Consider the following 12,799-nt stretch of genomic DNA (forward strand, 5'->3'; position numbering starts at 1 on the left):
CACAGCTGAGCATGTTGCGCGGTTGGCATCGGAGCTGTTTGAATCGATGCTACGTTTTGACGCTGAAGTGTTCTTCCGTGCATTTGTTGAAACAGCTTCTTTGGAAACGGCCATGATGCCCCGCTTTCTTTGCAATTTGAGGAACTGTATTAAAGGGTCGCGGCATTAGCAAGGCTGAGAACCACTGATCTAGTTTAACAAAGCCTGATTTGTTTAATTTTGACTCTGCTATTGATAATGTGATGTTAAATAAGTTTATGTTTTGTTTATCTCCTTAAAAATGCATTCTGTGCTCTAACCGGTTTGGCTCAGTGGATAGAGCATCGGCCTGCGGACTGAAGGGTCCCAGGTTCGATTCCAGTCAAGGGCATGTACCCAGTGGGGGGTGTGCAGGAGGCAGCTGATCAATGTTTCTCTCTCATCGATGTTTCTAACTTTCTATCCCTCTCCCTTCCTCTCTGTAAAAATCAATAAAATACATTTTTAAAAAAAATGCAATCTGTAACTTAAAAAGATCTTTGTACATTTCATACTTTCCAGTTATCATGGGACCGTTATTCCCATTTTACAGTTTCTTTTCTTTTAATATATTTTTATTGATTTCAGAGAGGAAGGGAGAAAGAGAGAGAGAAACATCAGTGATGAGAGAGAATCATTGATCGGCTACCCCCACTGGGGATCGAGCCCGAAACCCAGGCATGTGCCTTTGACCAGAATCGAACCCGGGACCCTTTAGTCCACAGGCCAATGCTCTGTCCACTGAGCCAAACTGGCTAGGGCCCCATTTTACAGTTTCAATGCTTGTCCAAGATCACAGAAAATTAAATGACAGACCTGGAACTTAAAACTCAGTTTTCTAATCCCAAACATGTTCCAGTTAACTTTCTGTTCTTCAAATTGTCTCTTACATCAGAAAAGTGTAAAATCATAATACTGAAAGGAGATAGTGTGTGAAAAAAAATTCTGAGAAAGAAAAATATGAAGTTTATGTATTCATTTTTGCACCGGTGTATTTTTTTTCAATCCAAAGAAAGAGGAAAAGAATCTTACTAAGTTTTTTAGCTATAAAGAAGCCCTTGTATAAGTATATGCTCTTGTTGTTTATGAAAAAGGTAGAGGCCCGGTGCATGAAAATTCATGCACACGGGGGTCCCTCAGCCCAGCCTGCACCCTCTCACAGTCTGGGACCCTTGGGGGATGCCCACCTGCTGGCTTAGGCCTGCTCCCCGAGAACAGATGATCTAAAAGGAATAATCATATCCTTGGGTAAGGATTTTTTAAAAAGGTAATGGTTGCATGAAAATTCACTGGGGGACTCCAGCTGCAGGTGCACGGAACAGCCGGACCCGCCTGGGGGCAGGCCTGGCTGCGCCGCGTGCCTGTTCCCCTTCCCCCCCCCCGTGGGGCTGAGGGGACTGGGCGTCGCCATCTTGTGAGGGCATGATGGTCAATTAGCATATTATCTCTATTATATAGTATGGGGATAGTTCCAAATTTAAATTAGACTCGATGAGGTTTTTTGTGGATTAATTGAAAGGTGGTCTTTTATTTTTCTTTTTGAATAGTGGATTTGTTAAATACAAGAACAATCTTTTAATATTGCGGCCCTTTTTTAATATTATAGTTTGTGATCTACCATAATCCTTTTGTTTACTTTTACTGTGCCTATTAAAATTATTTGTAAGGTATTTTTCTGAAGCAAAATTTTGATGGGTAGAGTTCTTTTTCCTTGACTTGTCATAATTCTTTGCCAGAAGTCAGCCTCCATTTCATTTCTACTGACATTACAGGAATATACTAAAGCTAGAGGAAATTAAAAATATATTTTTCAGAATAGTGAAAAAAATTATTTTTTGTTAATCTTCACCTGAGGATATTTTTTCCATTGCTTTTTCAGAGAGAGTGTGGGAGGGAGGGGGAGAGAGAGAGAAACATTGATGTGTGTGCCTCCTGCACACACCCCAAAGAGGGTGGGAGTGAACCTGCAACCCAGGTACGTGAGTGTGCCTTGACTGGAAATTGAACCCTCAACCCTTCCATGTGCAGGCTGACACTCTAACCACTGAGCAACACTGACCAGGGCCAGAATAGTGAAGACTTATCTTTTGATTTGGTACAGACTTAGATCCTTTATGTGGATTAGCTGAGCACTTTTTGCTTTCCTAAGATACAAAAAATGTTTTTGAAGTCCAAAATTCATTTATATTGTATATTAGAGCAGTGATTTTCAAACCTTAGTGTTCATTGGAATCCCCTGGGAGAGTTCCTGATTTTGTAGGAATGGGATGGGGCCACAAATTTGCATTTCTGACCAATTGCCAGATCTTGCCAGTGCTTCTGGTCCAGGGACCATAGTTTAAGAAGCATTATATTTGAGTTAAGAAATAAAGGGACTGACATTAAAGAAAAGCTATTAGATTTATAAATTGAATACTCAGTGGTTTTATTTTAAAAAATTATTTAAAATATATTTTAATTGATTTTTAGAGAGAGAAGGAAGGGAGAGGGATAGAGAGATAGAAACACCGATGAGAGAGGAAGTCATTGATTGGCTGCCTCCTGCATGGCCCCCACTGGGGATCAAGCTTGCAACCTGGGCATGTGCCCTGACCAGGAATTAAACCGGTGACCTCTTGGTTCCTGGGCTGATGCTCAACCACTGAGCCATACCAGCCAGGCAGAATACTCAGTATTTTCATTCATATTAGTTTATTCTGATCTAAATTTTCTAGTCTGTAAGGAAATAAATTGTAATACCTTTTTAATTTAGAATGGAAAATATCAGTCATTTGTTACCTAAAAAAGAAGCCTTAAAGTAGTAAACCATGGAAAGGTCAATAATGATTCTCTATATAAAGCAATTGCTGAAGAACACTTATATAAATCCATTACCTTCAGTCGCTAAATTAACAACATGAAAATGTGTCTGATCTTTTTTTAAAAAAATATATTTTATTGATTTTTTACAGAGAGGAAGGGAGAGGGATAGAGAGTTAGAAACATCGATGAGAGAGAAACATCGATCAGCTGCCTCCTGCACACCTCCCACTGGGGATGTGCCTGCAACCAAGGTACATGCCCTTGACCGGAATCCATCCCGGGACCCTTCAGTCTGCAGGCCAACGCTCTATCCACCAAACCAAACTGGTCAGGGCGTGTCTGATCTTTATAAATGAAGTCACCTGCAATATTTTTTCTAAATTCAAAACATTAAATGTAAAGAACTTTGTTAGAAACTCATAGATTGGCAGAACTAACCTCATTTTAGATGATGATGGGTCACTTTTTTTAAGTGTGAGAAATCCTATAAAATTAAACAGAAAACAAGCCTATAAGCTATTTAAAGTGAGGATTAAGTACTTGGGATCTTGAGGTGAAAAAAAAAAAATAAAGGAATGATCTAAATGTAAACTGAATTGGGTTCATAGGTCCAATCAGCCTTTGACAGTGTTGTTGTACTGTTTATAGTATGAGTTTGTTTTCCCAGTTATGTCAAAGTGAAGTAAGGAAAAAAAGAACTTACAATCTTGGTGACCTCCAGAGAAAAATGCTTGTTTTGTATGAGAATAAAGTCAGAAATCCTTGGCACACATCTTAATAGTTTGTTAAAAAAAAAATCCAAACTAGTTCAAGCCTACCACAATAGCCCATAAATGTTAAATATTATCTCTAACCAGTTAATATTCACTGTTCAGGGAAATGACTGCCTTCCTTGATGTTAGAGTAATAGTGAAAGCTCTAACTCCAGGGAATCAAAAAGCTTGGGCAGGTGCTGGATGGAATTTTGTGTGCCGTTGGAAACATATTGCCTATGATTAATACTTTCAAGTTTTCCACATAACTTGCCAGTTCTTCAGTTAAGCTACTCTAATAGTTTTTTCTACAGTGTAGGCTTAGGAGCCTCACATTTCTAATTGTAGAAATCCAAACAGTACCTATAAAGTCTTACAGGATTGCAACTTTTCTTATAAATTTATAAATAAACTAGAGGCCAGGTGGACAGAATTTGTGCACTCGGGTTGGGGGGGGGTCCCCCAGCCTGGCCTGTGCCCTCTCACAGTGCAGGAGCCCTGCCCACCCATCCGGGCTCCTGGATGGATTGCCCCAAAGAGGTAGGCTGGAGCCAAGGGCCCTGCCTTTGCGGTGCGTGGAGCCGTGGGACTCTCAGGCCTTGCTGCACAGGGTAGCCGCCCGGCCCCACCTCCCCACTCCATGCAGAGTGGAGCCGGGAGGCAGGCCCGGTGGCCAGTGGCACCAGCCTCCTGGTGATGGATTGTGATGGCGTGAGGGCATCACAGTGTGATGACCACCTAGGCTTTGAGGGCATCACGGGGTGATGACCACCTAGGCTTTTATTAGTATAGATGATCATTTAAAGTAAGTAATACTATGTAGCCTATCATATCAACATAATGGAATACATTGTAACTTTTTAGGAATGTTGCCTGCTATTCCATGGGAATGTATTCATGAAATAATATTAGATGAGTAAAGTAGGATGCACTCTTTGTGAACATTCATTATAACTGTACATATGTGTATATGTTGAAAAACATTGCAATTTGGGGTATAGTAAGAATAAGTTGTTATCTTTGTAAAATCACCTAAATTCATATTCAGCAATACAAAATTATAAATTTAAGTGTGACAAAACTGCCATGAACAAAGTCGTAAAATAAACTTATCAAAGGCTGGTAATGCATAATGACAGATGTATCTTAATATACAAATAATTCTGAAGTCAAAAGGAACATGAATAATTCAATGACATTACCAAAGGATATGAGTAATATATATGGCAGAAGAAGAAACAAAAGTGGCAATAAATATATAAAAAGACTAGTTGATCAGCCTTTCTAATGATCAGATAAAGAAATGGCCCTAGCTGGTTTGGCTCAGTGGATAGGGTGTTGGCCTGTGGACTGAAGGGTCCCAGGTTCGATTCCGGTCAAGGGGCGTGCGTGAGGGAGGCAACCAATGGATGAGACACATTCACATCGATGTTTCCCTCTGTCTCTCCCCCTCCCCTCCACTCTCTCTGAGAATCAATGGAAAAATATCCTTGGGTAAGGATTAATAACAACAAAAAAAGAAAAATGTCTTATTTTTCACTTATCAGCAAGGATTGATACCCATTGCTACTAAAGGTGTAGGGAAAATAAAGCATTCTCGTGTGCTTCTTATGAATTCGTATTTGGAGTCAACTGAGTCTGCAAATACATGTACCCTTTGGAGACAATTTGGCAATTAAATCTAAAAATGTACATAACCTTTTGACCTAGCATTCACTTCTAGGATTTTATCCTAGTTAGAAACATTACCACAAGAGTGCCAAGAAATATAGACAAGAATATTTATTGAAGCATTATTTGTAATAGTAAGAATTTGGAGATAACCTCAAACTTATGTTACTTATGATTTACCCAGTCAGTAATTTAAGGTAATGGCTAATAATAGGATCTATTGACTAAACTGTCTGAATTAGTATCTCTCTCTCTCTCTCTCTCTCTCTCTCTCTCTCTCTCTCTCTCAAGCCCACACCTTTCCCCACATCCTTCTTTCCCCAGAGTGCACACTCTCTCTCACTCGGCCATACCCAAGCCTTTCCCTCTCACCCCAGGTGCATTCTCTATGCTTCTCCCCACCCCCAAGCTCCTAGCGCCCTTCTTTTGCCTCTGTAACTTATTTCCTGAGTCCAAACAGCCCAGTTGGCTCACTTCTTCCACAACTCACTTCTTCTACCTTTATCTCTCTCTCTGTCTCTCTCTCTCTGTCTCTCTCTCTCTCTCTCTCTGTCTCTCTCTCTCTCTCTCTCTCTCACACACACACACACACACACACACACACACACACACACACACACACAATCTCTGCTCTAGAACTTCTTAGCTCTGTGGTCTTTGGCAGATTATCCGGTCTCTCTTAGCTTCAGTTTCTTTACTTGTTAAACGAAGTTTACAATATTAATAAATTGCATTTTAGGATTAAATGATAACTAACTTCAGTGCTTAGCATAGTGCCTAGCACATACATGGGTCAATAATCATAATTATTACTGTGCTGGTATTATAATATTTAAGTTTGAGGTATATTTATATGTACTGGCATCTGATATATTAAGTAACAGAAACATTGCATGACAAGGCTTTGAAAAAATCTAAAGGTACATCATATTGCTCACTATGTTCATGTTGTGGGGCAGACATTAGGAGAACACTTACTTTCTATGTTATAAACAGGTTTATAGCATAAAAGCTTTTGGAAACTTGTTTATAGTATTTCTTTTATTTACAGATATAAACCTTTAAAAGACAGGCAGAAAACAAGGTTAAAAAAGAAAACAGGCAGGCACTACACTGTATTAAAAATACTTCCACAATGTTTGCTGCCTGAGAAATACTAGCCCTGCTTGAGGGTCCACATGCCTTGGGTGACTGGACCTAAACTTGCATCAGGTTCCGGAATAAGGGGAAAGGAGAAAGAATTAAAATGACGCCTCTGACATAATGGTGTAGGAGCTCGCCTCCCACATACCACTTCCTGTGGGGCCCCGCCCTCCCTGAAACGTACAACATTTATATAGTGAGTAATCCTTCCCCTCTGCCACAGAAATGAAATCATTTATGATGGCTACAAAACTTTTTTTTAATATATATATTTTATTGATTTTAGAGAGAAAAGGAGTAGGGGAGTGAGAAACATCAATGATGAGAGAGGATCATTGATTGGCTGCCTCCTGCATCCCATACTGGGGATCGAGCCTGCAACCCAGGCATGTGCCCTGACTGGGAATTAAACCATGCCTCCTGGTTCACAGGTCAGTGCTCAACCACTGAGCCATGCTAACCAGCATATGTTTTTATTTATTTTGTGTAAATACCTAAGAGTAGAATATGATTCACATACCTGAGAGTAGAATATAATCCAAGAGTAGAGTTGTGTATTTGACTTATAAAAAAATCTTATAATCATTCTTAAATCCTTTCTTTTTTAAATATATTTTTTTATTGATTTCATAGATGAAGGGAGAGGGATAGAGAGATAGAAACATAAATGATGAGAGAGAAACATTGATTGGTTGCCTCCTGCACATCCTCTACTGGGAATCGAACCTGGAACCCAGGCATGTGCCCTGACCAGGAATCGAACCTGTGAACTTTTGGTTCATAGGTCGATGTTCAACCTCTGAACCACACCGTTAGGGCAAATATACAGTGCAGCAGTAGTATTAATCTATATTTACATTGTGGTGCAACAGATCTCTAGAACTTTTTCAGCTTGCAAAACTGACACTTTACCCACAGCCCCAACAACTACAGTTTTTTTGAATTGGACTACTTTATTTTTATTTTTTATTTTTTATTTTTTTAATATATTTTATTGATTTTTCACAGAGAGGAAGGGAGAGAGATAGAGAGAGTTAGAAACATCGATGAGAGAGAAACATCGATCAGCTGCCTCTTGCACATCCCCCACCGGGGGATGTGCCTGCAACCCAGATACATGCCCTTGACCGGAATCGAACCCGGGACCTCTCAGTCCGCAGGCTGACGCTCTATCCACTGAGCCAAACCGGTTTCGGCTATTTTTATTTTTTATTAAAAATTTTAATGTTGGCATTATTATAGGTGTCTTTCCTCCCCCTCCCCCTTTGCCCATCTCCACCCACAGAGTTGGACTACTTTAGATACTTTATATTAGTAGAATCATCAATGTCTTTTTGTAACTTGCAGATTGCACTTACTATTATGTTTTAGCATGTGATAAGATTTCCTTTTCAAGGCTGAATAATATTCCACTTTTTGTATACACCACATTTTCTTTATCCATATGTTTTTTTTTTGTTTTTCGTTTTTTTAAAATACATTTTTATTGATTTCAGAGAGGAAGGGAGAGGGAGAGAGAGATAGAAGCATCAATGATGAGAGAGAATCATTGATTGGCTGCCTTCTGCATGCCCCCTAGTGGGGATCGAGCCTGCAGCCGGGCATGTGCCCTTGACTGGAATTGAATCCGGGACCCTCGGTCCCCAGGCCAGCACTCTATCCACTGAGCCAAACGCAAGGGCTCTTTATCCATGTGTTCATGGACATTTGAGTTGCTTCCATCTCTTAGCTCTTGTGAATAATGCTGCAGTGATCACAGGTTTGCAGATACCTCTTTGAGATACTGATAGCAGTTCTTTTGGATGTATACCCAGAAGTGGGATTGCAGGATCATATAATTCTTTTTTTAGTTTTTTTAGGAAACTCCATACTGTTTTATAGCAGCTGCACTATTTTTGCATTCGTAACCACAGTGCACAAGGGTTCCAATTTTTCTGCATCCTCACTAACGCTTGTTATTTTCTGTTTGTTTTTTATAGTAGCATTCCTAATGGGTATAAGATGGTATCTCATTATAATTTGATTTGCATTTCTCTAATGATTAGTAATATTGAGCATCTTTTCAGATGCTTGTTAGCCATCCTATAAATAAAAGGCTAATATGCAAATTGTCCCCACGGTGGGAGTTCGACTAACTGGGAGTTTGACATGCGCTAACCACCAGGGGGCGGCGCGGAACATGGCGGGCGTCGGTGATGCGGCGCTGGCAGTGGGCGGCAGTAGAGGCGCTGCCGGCCCTGATGGGCCCCGACCAGAGCGGGACAGCGGCGGGATGGTGGAGCAGGTGAGCGGGTAGCATAGGCCAAGGTGGGGATGATCGGCGAGCAGGCAGCGCCAGGCCACGGCCGGTGCAGGCGGGGGCCCTCATTGCTGGCCAGGCCTAGGGACCCTATCCGTGCAAGAATTTTGTGCACCAGGCCTCTAGTTTGTATATATTCTTTGGAGAAATGTCTGTTCAAGAGTTTTGCTTATTTTAAAATTGGGTTGGCTTTTTGTTGTTGAGTTGTAGGAGTTCTTTATATATTTCAGATATTAACCCCTTATTAGATACAGTGGGGCCTTGACTTACGAGTTTAATTGGAGCTCGTAACTCAAATTACTCATATGTCAAATCAAAAAGTGAACGAGTGAGACACGTGTTGCTGGGCTGATGTTGTGGCGTTCACTGTGACGTTCGCTGCGCCAACTAGTGGTGGGGTATCTGAAGCTGGCTCGTAACCCGAATTTTAGCTCGCAACTCAAAGCAAAAAATCGGTCGAGAGACGGCTCGTATCTCGAAAAACTCGTTAGTCGGGACACTCTTAAGTCAAGGCCCCACTGTATATGATTTATACATATTTTTCTCCCATTCCATGGTTGACTTCACTCTGTTGATTGTTTGTTTCTTTTTTCTTTTTTTTCCCAACACAATTGTTTCATTAGCAGTTGTCTGGGGTTAGAGATAAAGGCATGAAGATCTTTGTGGTGACGGGACCATCCAGCGTCCAGAATACAGAGTGGACACAGGGAGGCACATCGGTGAGACGTGCCTGAGCACGTGTCCTGGGTGGTAGTGTCCTGGAACCACTGAAGCCACCAATTTATGGGAAACTCGGTGAAGGGTACCTGGGACCTCTATGCTCTTTGAAACTTTATATGAAAATGGAATTATCTGATAATATGTGTGTTTTTAAGTGAGCTGTTTCCATAGTTTACCCAGTGTTGATTGTTTCTTTGATGCACAGAGGTTTTAAAGTTTGATGTGGTCCATATGTCTATTTTTGCTTTTGTTCTTTAATTTTTCTTAGCAGTATTTTGTAGTTTTCAGTGTACAGGGATATTTGGGATTCCCCAAGATTATGCTCAGGTTCAGTGTTTAGCTTCACAGAACTCAGAAAAGCTGTTATATTCATATTCACTCTTCCAGTTTATTACAGTGAAAGGATACAGATTAAAACTAGCAACAGAAGAAGGAATATAGAGCAGGGTCCAGGCACAAGCTTCTAGTTGTCCTCTCCCAGTGGAGTCATGGGAACAGTGTTTAATTCTCCCAGGAACAGTGTGACCACCTGCATGGAGTATTGCCAACCAGGGAAGTGCACTTAGCCTTAATGTCCAGGAGTTTTATTGGGTATCACATAGACATGGCTGACCATAGTTCTCTAGCTCTTCCCAAAGTCAAGCAGATACCACTTGGGCCAAGACTCCCACCATAGATCACATTGTTAGCAATGTGGCCAAGGCCTAATGTAAACAGAGGCAATATATCGAAAGGGCTTAGAGGTTATCTTCCAGGAACAAGGCCAGATCTTTCTTTGTCATGTGCAGGGTTTGGACACTCCTGACCTGCTGAGTCAATCCTTTATTGTACAGTAAGCTTTTCACATCTTCTCATTCTTCTCATTCTTCAGGTCTCAGATCAAATGTCACTTCCTCAGAAAAGTATTCCATGTAATTTTTTAAAATCCTCATCTGAGGATATGTGGTTGTTTTGATTTGAGAGAGAGAGAAATATCGATGTGAGAGAGAAATATTGATTGGTTGCCTCCCATACGTGCCCCCACCGGGGATCAAACCTGCAACCTAGGTTATGTGCCCTGACTGGGAATCAGACCAGCAACCTTCTGGTGCTTGGGACAATGCTCCAACCAACTGAGCCACCCAGCCAGGGCCCAAGTATTCTTTCTCATATCACCCTGCTATAGTACCATCCCACTTTGTAATTATCTTGCTTATTATCTATCTCTATCCTGCAATCAGTTCATGAGAGCAGAAACCTCTTCTGTCTTGTTGAATACTATATTCTTGGCACCTAGTACCTGGCATTCACTGATTTTTAATTAAGGACTTGTCGAAATAGGCACTCTTTCTATTTTGCGGAGTCTTTAAACTGATACAACTCATAGGGAGGGTGATCTGGCAATAATCAGTATCTCTACTGCATGAGTACTTTGACCCAGCAATTTTACTTCAGGGAATTTATCCTACAAATATGCCCCCACACGTGAAATAAGTTAATAGGGGGCATTCTGATTGCAGCAGTGTTTGTAATGGCAAAAATGTTCAAAGCAAATTAAATGTCAGTCATTAAGGGATTGGCCTAATAAATTAATTTATATACTGGCTATATAGATGATTAAAAATTGTTTTTAAGAATAAGGATGTTCTGCCCTAGCCAGTTTTGCTCAGTGGATAGAGCAACCTGAAAGGTCCCAGGTTCTAGTCCGATCAAGGGCACATGCCTGGGTTGCAGGCTCATTTCCCGGTGGGGGGGGGTTGGGGGGGGCCTGCAGGAGGCAGCTGTTTGATGTTTCTCTCTCTCTCTCCCTCTCCCTTTCTCTCTAAAATCGATAAAAGCATTAAAAAAAAAAGAATAAATGGTGTATTTGCATATAACCTAAAAAAAAGAGAATAAGGATGTTCTTTGTGTACTGATGTAAAAAAATCTCTAGGAGATTTTTAAGCAAAGTGCAGGGCAGTGCATTTATTCAGCTACTACCATTTGTGTGAGAAGGGGGAAGAAGCTATGTATTATATTTGCTTGTATGTACATGAAGAAACTCTGATAGAATTTGCAGAGAACAATGACAGTGGTAACCTGGGAGATTAGGAAACTAAGTAGATAGTTAAGTAGGAAACTTTTTATTGTACACCTTTTTATACTCAGATTTCAGAACCACATGAACTGTTTAAATAAATAAATTGTACTTTAAAAAATGAAATTAAAACATATAGTCAATTTTTAAAAATAGTATCTAAAGTACTATAAAGAGGGAGTGTGTGTGTGTGTGTGTGTGTTAAACAATGTTCTAGTTTCCCATATCAGCTTCTGGGGGTGGGGCAGGGTGGGGTTGGCTAATGTTCTTTACAAACCAGAACATCCAGTTGAGTAATGTGAATGAGCATGCTATGATTGCCTCTTTCATGCTAGACTTACTCAGTTAAACTGTTCATATAGCCTAATGGGACAGCTGTAGTGCCATAGGAAGAACACAAATTTTGAAACAAGAAACTTGAATTTGACTCTGTCTCTGCTGATTTCTGGCTGTGAGATTTTGGACAAGTTGTTTTAGTGTTCACCTACTAACTCCTCTCAACATCTGAAAAGAATGATTGAGATATGTGAGAGTGCTTTGTACATTATCAAATACCATATAATGAGTTATTATTAATTGTATTTTAGTTTATTTTGTGCATAATTGACCTGTCAAGCTGGTCATAATTCTGTTGCCAAACATTAGTCACAAAGATAACATCCTTAGCATATTTTTCTTTCCACAGCTGTTGTATTACATTAATGACCAGTAAGTTCATACTGTTCCTACTTTCCATCTACACTCTCTCCCTGAGAGTTCATTCATTTTCATAACTATAGAAACGAATGACCTCCCCCAACTTTCTTCTGAGCTTGAAATTCTTATTAACTGCCTTTGGACTTCCTGCCTGAGTGTGAATACTTGACATTTACCTATCTCCCTCCTCCAGGCTGCTCATCTGGGTTCGCAGTCTCAGTCAGTGTCATCATCACCTTCCTACTCTCTTATGCTAGAAACCTCCAGGGTCATCCTTGACTCCTTCCTGACCATTCACAAAGCCCTTCAATTCTGCTTCTGAAGTGTGCCTTACACATCCCTGTTTCCATCCCCACTCAGTCAAGTTTCTTAGAAATAAGTCATAATCTGATGTGTCACTTCCTCAACCTTGAGACAATTTTTATGACTTTCTGTTGCCTACAGGACGAAGTCTAAAGTCCTTGGCATGGCAAACAAGGTTCTTTACAACCTTTCCTAAGCTTTCCTTCCACCAGCCCTGACAGACCCTGTTCTCCAGCCACCTCTGGAGTACTCACTGGTTGTCTGTCCAGCACTTTCACATGTCTGCGCCACAGTTCATGTGGTCTCTGCCTGGAGCCCACTTACCTTACATTCACTCTT

The 12,799-nt window shown here is 40.6% G+C and overlaps 1 protein-coding gene across 13 annotated transcripts in view; it reads left to right on the forward strand.

The window, feature by feature from the left end:
- The window catches only part of PSEN1 (presenilin 1), a 69,788-nt gene that overhangs the window by 19,545 nt on the left and 37,444 nt on the right, over window positions 1-12,799 (forward strand). For 5 of the 13 annotated variants that reach the window (XM_006097603.3, XM_006097601.3, XM_014463346.2 and 2 more), the window contains exon 4: window positions 9,309-9,404. The exons of 2 other annotated variants lie outside the window; for them this stretch is intronic. In XM_006097603.3, coding sequence (XP_006097665.2) covers window positions 9,309-9,404 — 96 coding nt within the window. Of the gene's footprint in view, window positions 1-8,635; window positions 8,671-9,308; window positions 9,488-12,799 lie in introns of those variants that run through there. 6 more of the 13 variants (XM_023761320.1, XM_023761322.1, XM_006097600.3 and 3 more) reach the window with 5 other exon arrangements.

Source organism: Myotis lucifugus, unplaced genomic scaffold (assembly GCF_000147115.1).
Source record: "Myotis lucifugus unplaced genomic scaffold, Myoluc2.0 scaffold_207, whole genome shotgun sequence".
Lineage (NCBI taxonomy): Eukaryota > Metazoa > Chordata > Mammalia > Chiroptera > Vespertilionidae > Myotis > Myotis lucifugus.